Genomic DNA, 20,640 nt, shown 5'->3' with positions numbered 1-20,640 from the left:
ACATTTTGATTTCAAATAGAAAAACCAAATATTTGAAATTATTTCAACACATTAAAAACTTTAGTTTTCTTTAAAAGATTTCAATAATAATTTGAGACTTTTTGAAATTTATTTCAAATTCAATGTCAATAACATTTTCTCAACTTTTGTGTTCTCCTTTAAGGGTAGTGTGAAAACGGGGCGTTAGTTAAAGCAAATGCCTCGTTGTGTGTTTCGTGTCTGTCAATTGAAAATTAATAGATCGACTATTTTGGTTTGGCCAATTTGGTTTAAGTGCCACAACGACGACCACGACGATGAGTGAAAATTTTAGTGGCTAAAAGCAAAGAGCACTGATGTCACTTTACCCCAACACAATGACACTTTCTATCCTCCTTAACGCTGCTGCTGCTGCTGCTGGTGGTGCTGTGAGTATGTGTGAATTGGTGTTTACCCTGGAACCTATGAGATAGAATTTTATGAGAGGGTTTCGGGAGTGTTCTGCAAGTGTTTGGCATGTAGTATGTATCTCGTATTCGTATTCTTTTCTTCATCAATGTCAAGTGGGATTGTGCCGCATCGCGTCTCGTCTTAAGTACATAAGTGGCCTCCGTTCACACTCATCCGAATCCGCACTGGGACCCCTTCTACCCTTCCCCACTACCCGCACTCTAGTTCTCCTGGTAACAACAACACGCTGGCTTTTATTACATGGGGCAGCTGGAATATTTCAAATCACGCGTAAGTTTTACTTTTCATTTCATCTTTTCTTGGTTTTCCAACCTCTCTCTCTCTCTCTCTCACTTTGTCTCTCTCTCTTTCTCTCTTCGTGAATGTAAACAAAACAAGTGTGAATCGTTGGCGGTATCTACATATATCTATACAGTTCAATTTTGTGTATTAGTATCTGTGGCATCGTTTCAATTTCAATAAATAAATTTTGCCTTTTGTTTTTCGGCTCATTTGCCTCCTAGCTTTATCTCTATGTGTATATATTTTCCTGTGCGTGTGATTCATTCACACCACCAAAGGAAAAAAAAACACAAAAGAAAATCCAAAAAAAAACAAAAAGCAAAATAGGAAAATTATAAAATTTAACAACATGTGTTGAATTTTTGTTCTGTGTTTTGTTGGTTTTGTATAAGAACTTCTCGACATCGACAGCCGAAAAAATCAAAATGAAACCAATTGACGGTGGTGATTTACAGACATAAATCTCTTTAGAGGCGGACCTTTCATTAAGAGATGTCCAATGTGCTTTAATTATGGTATTAATTTGATTTGACAGCTTGAGAGTGCTGCTCGTTGGAACAGCAAAGGGGAAGTTCAGTATGGAATCCTGGGAAGATCAGTAGTGAATCCTGAATCTTATATCATCTTAGGTTGTAAGTAATACTGTCAAAGTCTATGTTTGCTTTACGTTTTCAGGTAAGGTGTTTCATTTTCATAAGATTTCCGTTACCGTTTTGATGTTTCATTGTCTAAACGTTCTACATTGCGTATACGTCATGTGTTATGAGTTGTAAGAGGCTGGGCATTTTTAGTCGTTTTTTTTTTTTTGTCTCAACAGTTATAGTATGAGGAACACAATGACATGCACTAGACACACACACACACACACACACATGGACACCTTTATACAATGCGGCGGCATTTCCATATTTTTTATATATTTTTTTGTTCTTATTTCGTGTTGTATGTTTATGTTAAGATAACAACAACAACAAGAACTACAATTGGCCAGCCACGTGGGTGGATATGATGCTGTCTAGATACATGTGCCAGCATTGGGTGTATTGCCTTGCCCCCATCTGCCAGCGTAGCAGCCAACTGCTCTGTCTACGTTAGCGTCTTCCATCTCTGTGGTCTTATAGTGAGCATCCTCAGCGGAAATAGAAATTCAGTCAGAAATTGAACGTCGGGAAAGCGCGAGCACTGAGCAACTCAACAAAAAAGAAAAAAAAAAAAGAATACGAATTATAACAATAGAAATTTCTAAAGAACGCGTGCGCAGCATCTCTTCTCAGTCATTCATTCATTCATTCAACCAAGGGACATCTTCAACACCCGCTCTGCGGAATGACACTCACAAATTCGCATTGTCTGCGTTTCATATGAAATATTTTAGTTTCTTTTCCTTTTTTTTTTTTGGTTTTGTTTTCGTGCGTGCATTGGCATATAAACATTTGTATAAACAATTAGTTTTTTGTGCGAATTAGGCAGCACAGCTGCTCTAGGTGCTTACATTACATTACATAGAACTGTTGCAAAATAAAGAATAACAAACAAAAAAACACTCACACACATAAACAGACAGAAGAACTAAACAAAGTTGCAAAATGCATTCCACGACATGCGGCGTTAGTGCCTCAGCCACAAACCTTACTGCACTACAGTCGTAAGTACCCAAATGAGAAGACAAGCCAAAGTTTTAATACTCTATACACATAATATTAACTCTATGAATATATTCATAAAGCAAATAACTCTTAAGTCGCTCCATAACTTAATTCCCTGGTATATATTTGTTAGTCAAACGAATATACTTATATGCAATAGAGTTCAATGTAAACTAAACAATTCGGGTTTACTTTTAACGTAAATGAAATAATTACATAATTAGATACAGATATCCTTTCCCATGTCCAATACAAATCATTCTACTTAATTATTTTCAATATTATCTGATATCTCAGCTGAAAAGATATATGTCTAAACTCTGAGATGTATATAGCTAGTTTTAAGCCACATATAATTATCAAAGAAATAAATCTTGTAGTGGAAATGAATGGAAATATACATACACTCATAATGAAAATAATAATTATACCTTAAAACTTAGCTTTATTGACTTCAGATTAGCACAACTTTTTTCCTATTAACATGATCACCAAAATTTAAATGCACCTTTCTTTATTGAACATTTGTGTATAAAAATACATTAATTTGGAAAAGAAAACTAATTTTATTTAAAAATTACAACAAAAGAATTAAATTGCAGAATTTCATACTTGATGAAAACAATAGGTACAATTAACTAAGTTATATTAAATTATTTTGGTTTTCAAATCACTGAAAATCTATTTTTGTTTCATTATGTGATTAATGTCCACCTTCATTTACCATTACTGTTTCCATCTGGTTGGGGATACTCTTAATCAAAGCTTGGCAGGACTCTATCGAAGTTTCTTGATATTAATTTTATGCGATTTTTAACAGATTTGCTCAGATTGATCGTTTCTGTTTATAAGTTTTGTGAGATTAGCCTTAGCCGTTTTCTTTTTCTTGGTACACTTTAATGCAAAGCCTTGAATTTAAGACCGGCAATCCAAACGGAACAGATTTTCTACAATTTTAAATATTGACAATAGACCTTTGAGCTCTTTGAGAATTTTTACCCATTTGTTTTGTAGTTCACTTATTTAATACATACCATAATAGAAAACAAGACAATTTTATTTTACATGTTTTTTTATATCAATGTAAAAAGACGAATACCATTCAACTTACTTTTTAGATTCATTTGTTCTTTGAGCTGTTAGAAACCATTAACTCAACGTTTTTAAATTCAAGACATAATTCTATTCATTTTTCGAATAATAAATACTTTGTTCTATGAACTCATTCGAAGCTGTAATGTGAGTTGTAAGACCTTTTGAAACCGAATAACTAGTTTGAGCTTTTAAGTGTATTCATACAATGTTTTTCTCTATACCTCTCCATTCATATATGAATTTCAATATATCCCCAGGCTGTGACAAATTAATCTTTATTAGAAATATTTTTCAAACAGTATGTAAGTCCATGGTCTCCACTTTAGTCTAAAACTTCTTAATTGACTTATTTTTTTCTTGGGTCAAAATCGATCGTAACAAATTTTGATAAGTAAGTTGATAGATCAAAAACTTTGTAATATGATCAATTTTCCAATATCAATCATTTTTATGAGCCAGCCCAAAGACGATGAATAAAAGAACAACGTTTTATTCCTTTTTATGTTTTTTTTTTTTTATATCTTCCAAAATGTTTGCCAAAAACAACCACACTTCCAATATATAATTTAATAGAATATTGTTTCTATAATAAGATTTTTCCGGCTAAAGAATCTGAATAACGACTTTTTCTATGTTTCTGATAATAATCAATATACCCTATTTTTTTGCAGAAACAAAGGATTTACTACTTCATATGCCACATAACTCATAAAAACTATAAAAATAACAAAAGTAAAGCCTCAAGAAGGGAAGGGAAACCATTAAGAATGAAATCACTTTTCATATATTGATATGTCAAATTCCATTTATTAATTATAAAATTTAGTTCTCTTTCGTAATGTTAGTGTAATAAGTTATTTGCACTATTAAGCAACTCATTTGATTAATATTCTGCTATTGGAATTTTGTTTATATATAGTTTTATATCAACATTTAAATGATTTAAAGGAAAATCTTAACACATTTGATCATTTCCTATGTGAGTAAGTAAGTATTCCTGCATGAAGCAATCCATCAAAGAAAACTGGCCAAAGACAAACATAAAACGCTTGTGGTCTAAGGAGGATGTGAGAATGAGTACGGGTAGTGTGGGGTATGGGGGTATGGGGTATGGGGTATGGGGATGTAGTTGGCATTCACACGCTGTGCTAGTTGAAGTAGCACAAATGTAAACAAATGCCTGCCGCCTTAGCCGAAGAAGAACTATGTATGTATGTCAGACAAACTGAAAATAGTTTGCAGTATGATTAAGAGATGGAGAGTCTTCTGAGCAACTAAATGAGTGAGTGAGTGGGCTAGGAAAGAAGAGATAGAATGGAAAGAGTGTTGGGGGATTGGGTGTTTTGGGATGATGCCACATGAAAGCGCAACGCATCGTAACAAAAGTGGAGCACTCCAAACATACAACAAAAACAAATTGTTTCCTCAGCCAATTAATGAGCATGCTAAGTGTCTCTCTCTCCCTCTTTCTCTCATTTCGATCATCTCCTCACTTTTACACATGACTGACAGATGCTCTCCTTTTTTATTTTGTGTATGAAAAATTCCTTCAATTTGTTCAACCGAAAGTTAAGAATTTTCCTTTTCAAAAGATCGGCCAAGGGCATCAAGTTATTGCAAGATTCAGTCTAAGTATGTGACATCATTGCAAATGCAACACCCACACACACTCACACACACACAGTGTGTGATCAATCTACACACACCTACATACATTTTGGCTATTAACTGAATGTTGAAAATGGAAGTTGCTTTTACTTAGTTGATTTCAGTTTGTTACAATAGTTTGGAGAGTAATGATCGCAAATACTGAAGATAAGAAAGCTTTGTGGAAATTGAAACTCTTCAAAACAAATGTTTGACAATTTATTCAATTTCAGTCAGATCAAATATACAAAACTTTATATACATATATATAATTACATTGGTTTTTCATATGGCAAGAGTGAGCGAGAAACATAGATTTTTGTCAAATAGGTGAAGTTTAAATAATCTCCAATGAATTTGCCCACCCACGCACACCAACACACACACACACACACACAGAGAGAGGCAATCTGGCATTAAAGCCAACCATTTGAAATACAATACAAATTTAATGTGTATAACAATATAAGGTAATATGCCGAGAGACGATTTTGTATTCTATCATAATCAGTCCATTGTGCAGTTTTGACCCCGCCACGCCTACGCATAGACTGGCAACGCCCTCCCTCCCTCTTCTCAAGTATTGACCATCGCACAGTGGTTTAAGAGACAGCAAAAAAAAATGGAGATCAAAAGCGCGAAAAGAAAGCAAATGTACATGGTTGGCCGCTAGTGGCGCTGTGGTGCTTATGGGTTCTAAATCAGTGCCGGACTAGCTATATGGCAGAATCAGAGCGCTGTCAAGAGATGTATGATCGATCGATTACTGAAATGTTAATTCAAAGTTCATTTAACTATCAAAATAAAAAAATAAAAAAACTCAAAATTCTTAAAAATTGCAAAAAAGAACAAAATATTGTAATAAATTTTAATTTAGTAAATTTTTTGAGTATTTGAAAAAATTTGTGTCTTTATTTTGTCTTTGAATCAGCATTAAAATTCGAAAACTTAGTCTTTTGCCAATTTTCACAAAAAACCGAATCGAAATTAATTTTTTCAAAGCTTTTTCAAGAGCTAAAAGGCATTTTAATATATGTTGAATTTCAATTTAATTGATATATATCTTCTTTTAATCGGTTAGAAATTGAGTAGAATACAGTCTGAAAAAAAGGGAAGATTAGAAATACATTATCTTAGCGAAACGTTGTTGATCGAGCGAGAAAGCATAAAACTTGCCACAGGGTAAAAGGAATTTGTTTTCAAAATTGACAATTATACATACAACTAAAAAAAAAAATAGAAAAACTTTGAAAAATATAGTGAAATTTAGAAATAAGTTATTCGTCACCTCTACTTGACGAATAACTAATTGTACGTTAAAGTGTTTTGAAAAGACTAATAAATGCTTTAAAGTATTTATAGCAAATTTCTGGATCCCCTTAGAAGAGGTATATCGAGAACTCACTCTACTTAAAATAAGACTAGCCTGTTTTCGTTAAAGCCTACATTTTAGAATCTAATTTATATCTTTAGAAATTGTTGCCTTTTTTTTTTTTAATGGAACTTATTCGAAAGTTTGTCCTAAATGCCTTTTTGCATCGAACTGTATTATAAGATAATTTTTAGCAGGTGTTGCCATTGGTTTTCAAACCACTGTACAGCGTTAGATTATGCCATTTCATTTTTGCATTCATTTCAAGTACAGCTGCTTTCATTTGAATGAATTCGGACTCGATTGTTAGCGCTGTTTTTTCCTTTTTATTTTTTTTTTTTTGTGCTGTTGCTACTGATAATTTGTGCAATTTGTTGACACACATTTCAATTTTTTTGCATGTGCGTGGCTGGCAAATTGCACACTTTAGCTTCCAGCATTGCCGGCACGCCATCGACTGACTATTCGAATAATGCGCTTAGTTCACAAAGTAACTATGACATCCCCTTTGGGCCTTCCTCTTTCCTCGTCTCCTCGCGCCCTCTGCCCGCACTGATTGTGGTCTTCGGTCGCTGCACTGACAATTCTTGAAATCAGAGAGAAAAAAAATTGAAGAAAAAAAACTCTTTGACTTTTGTTGTCTTATCACTGAGTCTCGGACAAAGCTAGGAAAATGTCAACTGAAACTGCACCGGAAATCTGCGAACGCCCACCAAGCCAAGCCAAACCAAACCAAGACCGACCGACTGACTGAATGACTGACTGACTGACCAACTGACCAACCATCGGACTGACTGACTGACTGAACGGATGTGATGTACGACTTTATATCCATTCGAATTCAAGATTATATGACAACGTTTACAGACATCAAACGTCATTGCAATGACCTCATCTAAACCACTTTTTGCATCTACTTGATTGCAGATTGTTTTGTTTTTTCACCTGTTAAAGATCATATAAGACTATGCAATTCATAAGTATACTAGGCTAAACTGAATTGTTCAAATATATACATATGTACATTTTAGATATATAATATATCGAGAGATATTTTTATCATACGATATGGTCGATTGAATCAAAATTATTGTTAAGGGGTTCAAGATTTATATATAGAATTTATATATCACTTTCGCCATGGCATTTCGTTTAGAAGAAAAGTCTATTCTATTCTATTCTATTCAAATCCTTGAGTAGAAAATAATTTGGGTTTATCTTGTCGAAAAGTATTCAACAGATAAATTATTTGTGATAGGAAATTTTGGACAACAATTACAGAAATCTTTTTATATTGTTTGTGTGTGTTTGTGTGTCTCTGTTTGGGATTTTCTTTTTCTGGTATATACAATTCGGTGACATCATGTTATTAGGAATGGAATATACTTATTTTGAGTTTTGTTCCCGTCCTCATTTAAGTATATGTGTGTGTGTGTTTGTGTGTGTTTGTGTATTGTCCGTGTTCCAGTTATGGGTTGTCGCTTCACTTTCTGTGTATCCACTTTTTGTGTGTCACTGTCAACAAATTGCTTTTAATGGCCCAGTGGGTGGGATGGTGAGAGATGGCTTTTGTCTAACGTAACCGCCACCCGCATTGCTCACCACCTACCGCACCGCACCGCCGCAAATCACAGGAGGGGGGTGATGGGATGAATGGAGAAGGCCTTTAACATTCATTTGGGGGACAATATTTGTGATTTCCGCACGCCAGCAAGAATTTTTGCACTGCAGCAACATTAGCAACAGCAGCAACAATAGCAACAACAACAACAACAACGACGACAATAACAACAACACTTACAAAAGCAACAGTGACGGCAACAACGAAGTGACTCCTCGGGGCTAGACGAATCGCAGTCGCTATCATCAGTCGCTGTTGCCGTTGTCGTTGCTGTTGCTGTTGCTGTTGCCGTTGCCGTTGATGTTGCCGTCGCTGCCTCTGACTCTGTCGGCGTCCCATTCTTAATTCAGTTGACCAACAGACGCAGACGACGCCGCAGACAAGACACGCGACTAAATCAAAATTCGAAAAAAACAAAACGTTTAAAACATAGCCCAACAAAAATTCTTCTAAAAAAATTGTCTATACCTCACACAATAATCATCAATATAGATACATACATATACATACATAAAATATCAAGAATATAGTATATATACCTATATCTGATCTATAACGATCTAAATTACGGTTGTGCAAAAAAAAAACGCGCGCGTAAATAATATTCAGAGCAAAAAATAAAAAAGGTGACAACGAGCTTAATGAATTTTTCTACATATTGTAAAATTAGTTGATTGCTGTTTTTTTTTTTTTTTTAATTTTTTTTTAGACATTTTCTGTGCGTGTGCGTATTGAAACTCGAAAAAAAATATATAAATATTTCTTTTATTTTTTTTTTTTTGGTTTTGGTTTTTGCTGGTTCGCCCACCTGTAACAGGAAAAAGAGACGTTGGCGATTTCAGGCATTGGCAACACAAGCAACAGCAACAAGTCCAAGTCCAAGTCTAGGGCCAAGCAAAATTTTGACTTTACTCACAACGTTTGCTTAGTTGTTCGTTCTTTGCTTTTCCTCTGCTCTTCTTTTGCTTGTTTTCTTGTTTTCTTTTCTTTTTTTGTGAGTATTTTCAGTTTCATTTTGCAATTATTATATTTATAAATAACTGAGAAGGAAAAAAAGACACACACACACATAGACAAAGAGACACATCAAATAAATGCCAGACGCCAAAAAATAAGAAAGAAATTGCCGCCAAGACACAGAAAATTGGGAAAACTTGTTGTTGAGATGCATTGAAAATATTTTGTGTGTGTGGAAAATATTAAAGATAGGAAGAGAGAGAGAGAGAGAGAGAGAGAAGAAAAACAATGAATACACACACACACACATACGGCCGGGAATGAAAACAGAAACGAATAATCCATGTGAAAGCTAATTTGTCATTAAAAATGTGTTGTTTTTCATATTTCATTCAACATTATGTTCGAGGCTTCATTCCTCAAGGACCGCTCTAACTTTTAATTGGACCATGTTTTCCTGCAGAGGCAACAATTTGCTTTTCTCTTTTCAATAAGGAAAATTGGATCCTCTAAAATTGCTTCTAAATTGGATATTTTAAAAAATATATCAAAGTTATATATATAGTTTACTAGATTTTTAACTATAATGAAGTTAATCCAAACTGAGAGTCAGCTATTTGCCTTTCTCAAATTTTTTGATATTCAATCTCTCTATATCAACAAACCTTAGTTTAGTACTTAATATATGCAATTAATACTTAGATTGAACCGGCTTAAGTATAATTATAACCACAATAGCCCAAAGTCTTAAGCTTTGTCTTCTACTTAGTCAAGACCAATATCAAAAAAATTATTGAGCAAGTTATCAAAATAAAATTGATACAATTTTAAAGTTTGAGCTTACATTTATATACCAATCTATTTTAGTATAACAAGGAAAATATAAGACTTGACTCTAGAATTGTACATATTGATATTGGTTTAATGCTAAAAGTACTTGCGAGTTACAATTAAGTAATGCTAGAAATGATTCTATGAGCTTAAAGTAGGAACTAAACATATGCAATAAGTGAAAAGGAACAGGAACACATTTAAGGCTTGACTCTAAGCTACAACTGGTTGTGAATCACAATTAAGTAAAACGCGAAATCACCTTAAGCATTGGTTTGTTTAGCAGAAAAATATATGTATTAGATCCGTTTGAAGATTAACATTTGTATGAGAAAATTTTTTGTGTATCAAATGATCCTTATAAAAAATTGAATTTTTTGACATCTAAGAATCATATATTTAACTTTAAAATACACAAAAAAAGGGATTTGGAATCTAAAAACTGTATAGTAACATCGATAATAGTTTGTGACTTTAGAGCAAGAACAAAAATTTGTTATCTTCTAGTGGCTGAATTTGTATTTTCTACAACTGATGGAGAGAGTTGAACTTTCTATTGCTAATTTGACACACAGGGCGAATTATCTTTAGAAGTGCAGCTGTTGACAATTAACCAGTCCTTAGTGATAAGTCCATACAATACTGAGGGCTCACTGTCCCCTAACTCTCTCTTCATCTATCTCCTACTCTTTCTCTTTCTCTGATTACAATGTATGTGAATGTATCTTTATCAAGCCTTTGAGCTTCAATTGTTGACTCAAATCTCGGTCTCGGATACATTTTGCTTTTGTTTTTTTTTTTTTTTTTTCTTTCTTTTTTTTATTGTTTTCTACTCTTGTTTTATTCATCTTATGTTTGGTTGAATGGCAGGCACTTAGTAGTTCCCCTAGTTGCATTTACTTTCCACAGTACAGTACTGTAATCGACGCTAAACGGCGTCTCGTTTTCATTTCGGGAATCCGCCTCGCACACTGATTGCTGACAACTTAATCAACATTTTGAGCACAACAATCATAAGGCATTCTCTCTATACATAGTATCTATATATATATATATGTATATACATATATAACACCCGTCTGTGTGTCTATCTTTTGTGCACACTGGGTATAACATATGGCTACAGACTAGGTATGTACACACACACCATCCGTCTATCCATTCATCCAACCATCTATCTATCTATCCATCTATATGGACTACAATACTTATCTGTCGGCTAAAAAACGTCCCTGAACTTTGGGCGCGCAATCAATTTGCACTGTCACAAAATGGAAAATGCGAAATGTGTCAAAATGTTCTAATATAATAAGTATCTTCATACATATATATATATATATATTTTCCTATGTACGGTACAATACAAATGCCTGTGAATCGGGCCTCACGCAATTCAAGCTAAACTAAACTAAGCTAAACCGATCTGAGCTAAGTTAAACTAAGTATAGTCAATGCAAGATCTTTGTCTCCAAAAGAACCTATGGGCGAACATCTATCCCTCCTTACATACATACATACACACACACACACATACATAGGTGCTATTTTTAGCACTTTTACAGATTTGAAACCAAGTCAAATAGATGAATGATAAGTGGCCACATTATATAGATGGCATACCTACTCTCAAACAGCTTAATGTCTGGTGTTTGGGCAAACTTGCTTGCCATTACCCTTTCGATAATTAATTTGGAGTATGAAATTGGTTGATGAAAACTTAAAAAACTTAAGACACCAATAGTTTTTAAGTATATCTTTAACTGAATCAAATTTCATAAAAATCGGAATAAGAATAGTCAAGTTATGGGCAGATATGGCACACAAATACAACCAATGTGCGGTATGCCTGGTATAGGGTATGTCAAAGTGAAAGCAATGACTTAATTCTATATTTTTATAATATAGAATGACTAATTTATTTATTACAAGAATCCATTAATGTTAAATGAATTAAGTTATACAATTTAGATTACATAAAAATTCCCCAACAATTATCGTAATACTTTTTCTAAGAAATATACAATGCTATGACCAGTTTGGGGATAAGAAAAATGGGAGGTGATCTTTTATGTATGTATGTATATGTGTCTGTGTAGTGTTGACTTAAGTCAATGGGGTCAAGCTGGCCATTAGTATTGCGTGCAATTAAATTGTAGACATACATAAATTATACGTACCAACATTTGGATGGCTTTACGATCTGTCTGCGCCTTCTTCATTTTCATTTTCATCTACATGTAGTTGCTTTTGTGTTTTCAATTCTTTCGTTTTTTATTTGCTGTAGTTTTTCCACACTAAACTTGAGAAATTTTGTGGGTACATTTAATACCCACAGACATACATACATATATTTATAAGTAGTATAAGTAAGTACGTACATATACATATTGACTAAGGCCGTTCAACAACTTTTGACTTGGCTTGACTTGACTTGCCTCTTTTTTAATTCCATATATAAATACCCTATTCCAAACATTATCTAACTATCAAAGAATAAATTGAATTAAAATAGGAAATTCGATATTAAAAAGTCTTTAAGAAATAAGTTTTTTACTAAAGGGTATCACAAAGTCTACAATTGAATTTCTAATAGTCAAATTTTCGGTTTGATTTATTTGTGTTTGGCGCTTTTGTCTTTCATGCATTTTAATTGTTGATTTAATTGCTCAAACGCCCAACAAAACAATCGAATGCAAATTTCTTGAAAATCCTATTTAATATTACCAATGAGCCATGATCTATGATCAATGAGCATGGCGGTGCTTGATAATGGCATAATTAGTTGACACTAAATCAATGAAAACTACTCCAAACTTTCATAATTCAGTCGTGTTGTTGCTGTAGTTGATTTTAGTTGCCCCCGATAAGCTTGCCGGCTGAGATGAAAGTCTAGGGCAACGATTGAGCACCATCAATGGAGAATCACTGCTATCCATATATAAATATGCCAACTACTCACATACATACATATGTATGTATGTATATACATATGACTAAGCGATAAAGCTAATTAACTGAAGTATTTCATTGGGCCACACCCAGAGTTTTTCCATTTGCGGTATAGTTATCAATTGAAACATTAACATTTTCCACACAACTCACGTACTTCTTCTTGAATAATTGTTTTTGAACAACCAATTTCGATGCCGTATCCGAATTCGAATCCGTATGTAATGTCTTTCATGGTCTCATCCAAATATGGCCAAGTCGGCGCATGCGCCATAGACACTGACCAGACACACAAGTGATCCACACATTGCCGGACATGACCGACTAACTTTCTACGGACAATCGTTGAAAAATCTTAAAATCAAGATAAAATTAGATTGTTTAAATAGTGGGAACATCCTCCGGAAATCCTTTTACATTTCCGTTGATTCAAATTAAAAGTTCTTAAAAGTAATTTTATTTGTTTTTCTTTCAGAATCAATCAAAAAACATCGGCAACTCTTCTTTTGAAGAGAATTAGAAGATGGTTTTAAAAAATTCCATAGAATTCTGTATTACATTTGGCATTCCGAAATTAGTTTCCGGTAAAACGATTGTACATTAGTTTTTTTTTTTTTGGTTTAGTTTGTGTTTTATGGCAGGGGGGGGCTGGCTATAAACCCAAATTGCATTCCCCATAGCTCATAATTGTTGCTTCTGATGCTTGTGATTCTTGGCTATTCTTCAGGCGACCGTTTAACGAAAACGAAAACGAAATTAAATTAAATGCAGTTGACCCAAAAATAGCAGCAACGTCAAATGCTTTCTGAGTAGCAACAAAAACATTAATTTGCAATTAAACAGGGTGTCCCAGATGTATGGATTAGGAATTCAATCAATTAATTTAGAAAAATCGTTCCTTTACAGTTCATATAGGCAAGACTATGATTTCGAACGTTGATATACATATGTATGCCTTCCTCCGATCCTACATCATTCGATTTTGAGATATCCCAATACCAAACGGTAACCTGAGCTCTCAAATTTCATCGAATCTTAAGCAAGCTTTTTTTTCAATTGTCTAATTTTTCACATATGAAAAATACAAGTTAATAGCTAAAAAAACAGAACCGAAAAAGCGATAAATATATCTGCCAGGTATCAGGTTAAACCAAGAGGGGAAAATATCTTAGGTACTTGGACCACATTCTAGACAAGAAATTAAATTTGCCACAAAATAAACCTGCTAACTCGCTTTCCCTCTATCAATAGAAACTCTAGATTGCACATGATGATCTATTCAGATCAGTATTTCAACCTGGAGCTCCGATCTGGGCAGATATCGCCAACTAAAACGTCAAGTCTTAAAAAACAAAATTACTTAAAATAGTACACCATTTTCCTTGCAATTTCCCCACAAGTGAACTGTAGCATAGATAGAGCCAAAGATAAAAGCGGACAGAGACTTGAATATCTTCACAGAAATTTTGATAATAGATATTTGTAGTCAACGTATCCAGCTATCTCTTTATCTAAATGTATGAATACATTTTACATTTACCCTTTAAATGAAATGTTTTTAATCCAAATTTTCTAAACAGGGAACTCAGTAAAAGATCGTTAAGCATCAATATCTAGTATATTTAGAATAAACTCTTACTCTTAGCCCCAAGATTAATTGTATATATCAAAACTAAGTGAATATAGATGAAAATTGAAAAAAAATTTTTAAGAGATTTAACGCGTCTTCACATTTATCTTTGATGATATTGTATTCCACTAGGCGAAAAATGTTTTATCAAAATCAAATTTAATGCATATTCGAAATGAATTTGAAATTAATTGACAATTCAATTTAAACAAACGCACCCTGTTTCCACTGATGTCGTCCAACATCAACGATAACATAGTTGTCCAGGTCATGTCAGGTCAGAAGGTGTTAGGAGCTATAGCACTTAAGGTTATTGTTTTTGTTGTTGCAAGTACACGAACTGTAGGCGCAATTAACCCAATTTGCCAGACCAACGCCACGCCCAACCAGCATACCTTGCCCTTACCCCACCACCAACCCACCACCATCACTTTTTACAATCACAACATTCAGTTATAAATGTAGGAAAAGAAAGCGCAAAAACGCGAAAACTCTAGCATATGGGTGCGCCAAAGTCTCAATGCCCTTGTGTTTTTAGAGTATTTGCAGTCACATGAACTGTAGTTAAACCAATGGCTAATAATTTCCAGGCTCAGATTGCTAACAATTTAAATAACTCCCTCTCTCTCGCTCTCTCTCTCTACTTGGCAGTTCATCAAATATATACCTCTATATGTTAGTCTATATATAGACGACTGTGCGGTCGAGGTTGAAAAAACTTTTTGCTTTTATATTACAAAAGTTTTGCCAGCACAATTATAATACCTTTTGCTAGTAGCAATAACAGCATTAGAAACAAATTCATAGGAAAGGAAGACGGGGGAAAAAAAAAATGCATAACACGCGTTCTGCCTGCCCTCCTATGGCGCCCCCTTCTCCTCCTTGGCGACCTATTTTGTCATGGTACGCGATACTACGATTCCCCCACACCCACACCCACAGGAGACATACACGCGACCACAAAGCAGCACACATCCTGCATTAACATCGATGTTACCGATGATAATGACGATGACGGCAGCAAGTCGTCGCTCGGTTCGGTCGATTGTTCTGTGTTCTGTGCCTTCATATTGTGCGCACTTTCAGTTGTCCTGGCGACGTCAAGTAAAACTGTTGCATACTTTAGTGCGCGCCACTTCCCATATATGTACCTAAACACACAAAATTTAACTGTTGCATATATCTCTCTGTGTTTTCTTATAGAACTGGCGGAGGAGCATCAGATGCTCACAAGATGGTCCACCATAATAATGAAGATGCCATGAATAAAATTCCACTCAAATCCGCCAGCGGTTTGGATGATGAAGAGAAAAATGGCGGTGAACTGATGCAGGATACGGCAGCCGTCGAAGAGGCGCGTCGTGAACAAATGTAAGTTTTTCAAAATTTATTCCAAAAACTAAGCAAAAATTGAATTTAATTCGTAACTCTTAATAAATATGAAATAGTTTTTCGTGACATATGTATTTAAAGTAAAATTGTGCCCAGCCTTAACCCTTTTAGAATCAGTATGAAATCAGTGCTGAAAATTAAAATGTTAATAATCAAAAAATGTACCCTAAATGCAAAGGATCTCTCCATGATTTAAGCAAAAACATTACATTTAAACTAAAATAATTACTAATTGAGTAATTGGTTTTGATTTCGCAGGCGTGCCAACATGTTGGCCTGGATGAAGAAACTCACAATTGTATTGATCTGCTTTATTGGCATTGCCTTGATCAGCTATGTTATTATCAGTCTCTGTTTTAGCGGTAAGTTACAATTTGATTTCGATTTATTAAATCGTAAAATATCGAATGCAGCCAAAAATCACATCACTAACACCTCACTCACCGGCAACTAAAAAACCATTCCACCAAATTACACAGACACAACCGATATACATGCACACACATACATCACAAAATCACAACACACACAGCAAGACGATTCACTTAAGAAATTTGAGATCATCCTATACCCTGTACCCATAGGATAAGGTTAAGAGTATATTAGCTAAATGCCTAATGCAGAAAAGTGTGTTAAAGATATATCGGGACATCAAAAGTCAGTCAGTTGATCCTATGTATGTATGTACATATATAACTAGTCAGATAATTAGGTGTCTACATAATTATTATTTACATAATTAATTAAAGCCAAAGAACACAGAATGAGGCTCGGGAAGGAGGGAGGAGAACTATAAGACTGAGATGATTTGATTGATATGGCTATTGAGTTTAGTTTAGTAATAGGTATCTTAGTAGTTGTTGCCCCTGACTTGACATGACTTACTGATTGCTTTCCTGTTTGCATGCCATCTTTGCCTAGTATCATTTTCCCCTTTCGTTCATTCTTAACCAAGCACCGGCATTTAATTTAGAGAAAACAAAACAACTAGATATCATTTCTTCTTCTTGTGGCACAATAAAGTAATGACATGGGAAATAAAAATACCCAAAAAACTTTACACCTTAACTCACTAAACAACAACAACAATTGCACCAACAACAACCACAACGCAGACTGGCCAAAATCAACACCATATAGAAACAACAATACAATGGCCACAACGACAACAGCAACAGTCTTGGCCGCATCGGCAACATCAGCAGCAACAGCAACAGCAACGACACCAGCAACAACAGCAACAGCAACAGTTATTGCAACAAGTAGCACAGCACCAATAGCACCAACAGCAGCAGCAACAACAACAGCAGCATCAATTATAGTTAGCACAACAACAACTACTACAACAACAACAACAAAAAGCACACCAACAACAACACCAAGCAACACAAATACCAGCAGCAACACACTTAAAACATTTACTTTAACAGATGAGCAACAGGATGCCGAGGACAGCAGCAGCAGCAGCAGCAGCAGCAACAACATGGACAATCTGAGAATGGATGGTACCACCTCAGCCTCTGGTCTCTTGGCACCAAATGTGGCAGCCTCCACATTACCCACATCAGCGCCTGGTCTAGATACATCGTTCGATGCTCGCTACAATGCCAATGTGACATTTCAATCAAAATTGGGTGTCTATCAGAATGCAGCCGTTTGTACTGACAGAGTGGAATGCAGTCAAATAGCCAGGTAAGAGCTGAAAATGAAAAACGAATGTCTCAACCCAACACATTCACATTCTCCATGTGAAAATACAATAGGTATTGCCATAATAATTGAAAGGTCAAAACGTTCTATTCTATGATGAGTATTCTAATATATCTTTTACCAAGGTCCTTATTAATTTAGATCGCCCTTGTGCTCTTGTTTTCATCGATTTTGCTTATTGGATGATATTTCAACTTCTTTTTGCCTAAATGATATATATATTGGCACGACAAAAAAGATCCTTCCATGACGCTTAAAAGCAACATTTTATTTCAAAACGTATACGAAACTATTCAGGCGAATCGTTTTATTATATTTTCTTTTGTATCGTTTTCAAAGATTTATATTTTTCCTAAACTATTTTAGAGAGCTAGCCATGAACAAAAAATGTAAAAAAATGTTAAATTTTAGATCATTTTTTATTTTACCTCCTTAGTTAATGGTGTAAAAGAAAATAAGGGCACAACTATAAGTTATCGAAAGAAAGAGAAACCGGAGTAGAAAAACTAAAAGCCATTTCTATTTTTGTAATTGCTTCTAAACTGAGTGACAAAGTCCTTGCTAAGGGATATGATTATGATACATTTAAGTTTATTGATTGCATTGTATGATGTCCTCTTTGCAGTGACATTCTCAGTCGCAATGGCAGCGCCGTGGATGCAGCAATTGCTGCCCTACTTTGCAATGGCTTGATCATGCCCCAGAGCATGGGAATTGGCGGTGGCAACCTGATGAATGTGTACAAGCGTAAGAATCGTCATGCCTATTCGATAGATGCCCGCGAGGTGGCTCCATATGCGGCTGAAGAGGATATGTTCAGTGCAAATCCAAATGCCTCATTGTATGGACCCTTGAGTATTGCAGTGCCTGGTGAATTGATGGGCTATCATGAGGCGCACAAAAGATTTGGTCAATTGCCATGGAGTGAATTGGTGGCACCTTCATTGAAACTATGCGAGACAGGCTATCAAATAACCACTCATATGCATGACAGTTTAAAACGAATGTACTTGACAATCAAGGACAAATTTGGGTTTGAGTGAGTAGTTCGTGTAGCGGAGAAAATATTTCTCCTATTAAGGCTTATCATTTTGGTTACAGACATTACTTCAATAAGGATACTGGATCGCTCCACAAGCCTGGTACATTGATAAAGCCACTGAAAGAACGTTGTGCCTCATATCAATTGATTGCCGACAATGGTCCCTTGGACTTTTACAATGGAACTTTGGCCAGCCTGCTATTGGAGGATCTCAAAGAAATGGGCAGCCTGGTGAAGGCTGGTGATCTGCAAAACTATGAAGCCGATGTGGTTAACTCAATAACAATGGATCTGGGCGAGAATACACTCTATGTGATGCCGCCAGTTAGCAGTGGATCGTTAGTGGCTCACGCTTTGAGCATACTCCAGGGATATAATTTCACCAAAGCCGATCTAGCTGACGATGAGTCCAAAGCCCGGACATACCATCGCATTGCAGAGGCCATGAAATTCGCCTTTGCCCGACGCGGGGAATTGGGTGATCTGCGGGCAAATGATGTGCGCGAACTGATTAGTCAGCTAAACAGTGTTGAATTCGGGGCCGAGCATCGAGCCATGATTAATGACAGCTCAGTGCTGGATGGGCCACAGGAATATGGAGCACAATTCGCCAGTAACGATGAAAGTCACGGCACTAGCCATATGTCAATAGTTGCCCCCAATGGCGATGCCGTTTCTGTCACTAGCTCAGTGAACTTGTAGTGAGTAGATCAGATCATGAAGTTGATTATATATTAAAGAACAATCTACTGATTATTCTTTCACTTTCTTTTAGTTTTGGTGCCAATTTAGTTGGTCCTCGCACTGGTATCATTCTAAACAGTGGCATGAATGATTTCTCCGTCGAGAGCAACTATTTTGGAGTACCTCAGTCGCAGGCAAATGTTATTGGCCCCTATAAGAGAGCCATGTCCTCAATGTCACCAGTTCTATTGGCTGACAAGGAGGGCGATATACGTCTAGTCGTTGGATCAGCCGGTGGAACTCGCATTGTGGATGCCATTGTCCTGGTGATCGCACGTGTCCTTTGGTTCGGTGAAGATCTAAAGACAGCGATAGATGCGCCTCGTTTCCATCATCAATTGTTTCCAGATGTCTTTGAATATCAGCCAGATGGTTTCTCCGATGCAGTGCTCCAGTTGATTGCGAAACGGGGGCATGTGTTGAAGAAATCGGCACCAGTTACATCCGTGGTATGTGCCATAGAGAAAAATGCAACAGGGATTTATGCCAATGCCGATTATCGTAAACGTGGCGAAGTTGCGGGCTTTTAGAGGCACTTACACACACACCAAACTCACACACATACATATTCACACTAACACACAAACACAAAACACATACACATACATCATCGTCAAGTGAGATTAGAAAAGAAGAAGCAGGAGTTAAAACCGCTAACATCAAGTGCAAGTGAAAGTATTTAAGCTAGCTAAGTATTTCTTTTTTTACACATTATGTATATCGTACGTTATATAAATTTATATTGCTACCTACTACATACATACGTCTGTACTACTATCTGATAAAAATAAAACAGAAAACAGAAAAACCACAAACAAAACAAATCAAATCCAATTCCAGGCAACAAGCTAAACAATTCCTAATCATTTTCAACTTTAAAAACAAAATCTATTAAATTCCAGCCTTAGCCTTTTCGAAAAAAGTCTTCGAATACTAATAATGAATGAATAAATATTTTCCTTTTTATAGAAAACTTTTTACATTTGCTTTTCGGTTCTCCCTTCCCTTGCAAGGGAACGAGTGAGTACATTAACTACAATATTCATTGCCTACTTTTGAGAGCATTGCACTTTCTGCTGCCAAATACGAAAATTCATGTCGCCCTATTGAATGTTTATGACAGGAGAACTGAAGTGGCTAATAAGTTGACTCACGCGATATGCAGGTCTTTCCAATCGAGTGGGAGTAGTACTTTCACTGCCAAAAACTTTAAGTGAACGAATTTCAGTCAATACAAAACGGTGCGAGTCAAAATAGACGAAATAGAGGCAT

At 35.4% G+C, this 20,640-nt stretch overlaps 1 protein-coding gene and 1 long non-coding RNA gene across 3 annotated transcripts; both read left to right on the top strand.

Annotated features, from left to right (window-relative positions):
* Positions 1-288: 288 nt before the first annotated feature.
* Positions 289-890, top strand: LOC124460508. The gene is made up of 3 exons (XR_006954418.1): positions 289-407; positions 544-720; positions 829-890. It is a non-coding gene; the product is annotated as an uncharacterized LOC124460508 (long non-coding RNA).
* Positions 891-2,311: 1,421 nt separating this feature from the next.
* On the top strand, positions 2,312-20,146 carry LOC6649070 (scoloptoxin SSD14). Of its 2 annotated transcripts, none has more exons than XM_023178940.2 (7): positions 2,312-2,377; positions 15,684-15,851; positions 16,131-16,234; positions 17,303-17,564; positions 18,208-18,621; positions 18,684-19,325; positions 19,400-20,146. In XM_023178940.2, the coding sequence occupies exons 1-7, from the start codon at positions 2,319-2,321 to the stop codon at positions 19,896-19,898; spliced, it is 2,148 nt and encodes a 715-aa protein (XP_023034708.2). In that variant the 5' UTR covers positions 2,312-2,318; the 3' UTR covers positions 19,899-20,146. The 2 variants fall into 2 exon arrangements, with proteins under 2 accessions (XP_023034708.2, XP_023034709.1); XM_023178941.2 differs by lacking the exon at positions 2,312-2,377 and adding an exon at positions 8,466-8,739.
* The last annotated feature ends 494 nt before the right edge of the window (positions 20,147-20,640 follow it).

The sequence above is a fragment of the Drosophila willistoni genome, assembly GCF_018902025.1.
Source record: "Drosophila willistoni isolate 14030-0811.24 chromosome XL unlocalized genomic scaffold, UCI_dwil_1.1 Seg141, whole genome shotgun sequence".
NCBI lineage: Eukaryota > Metazoa > Arthropoda > Insecta > Diptera > Drosophilidae > Drosophila > Drosophila willistoni.
This window is presented reverse-complemented; position numbering and strand designations above follow the sequence as displayed.

Coding starts and splice junctions, on each gene's coding strand:
- LOC6649070 (XM_023178940.2), top strand. CDS start 2,319: ATGCATTCCACGACATGCGGCGTTAGTGCCTCAGCCACAAACCTTACT. Junction 16,235..17,302: donor TATCAGTCTCTGTTTTAGCG/GTAAGTTACAAT, acceptor TTACTTTAACAG/ATGAGCAACAGGATGCCGAG. Junction 17,565..18,207: donor GAATGCAGTCAAATAGCCAG/GTAAGAGCTGAA, acceptor TCCTCTTTGCAG/TGACATTCTCAGTCGCAATG.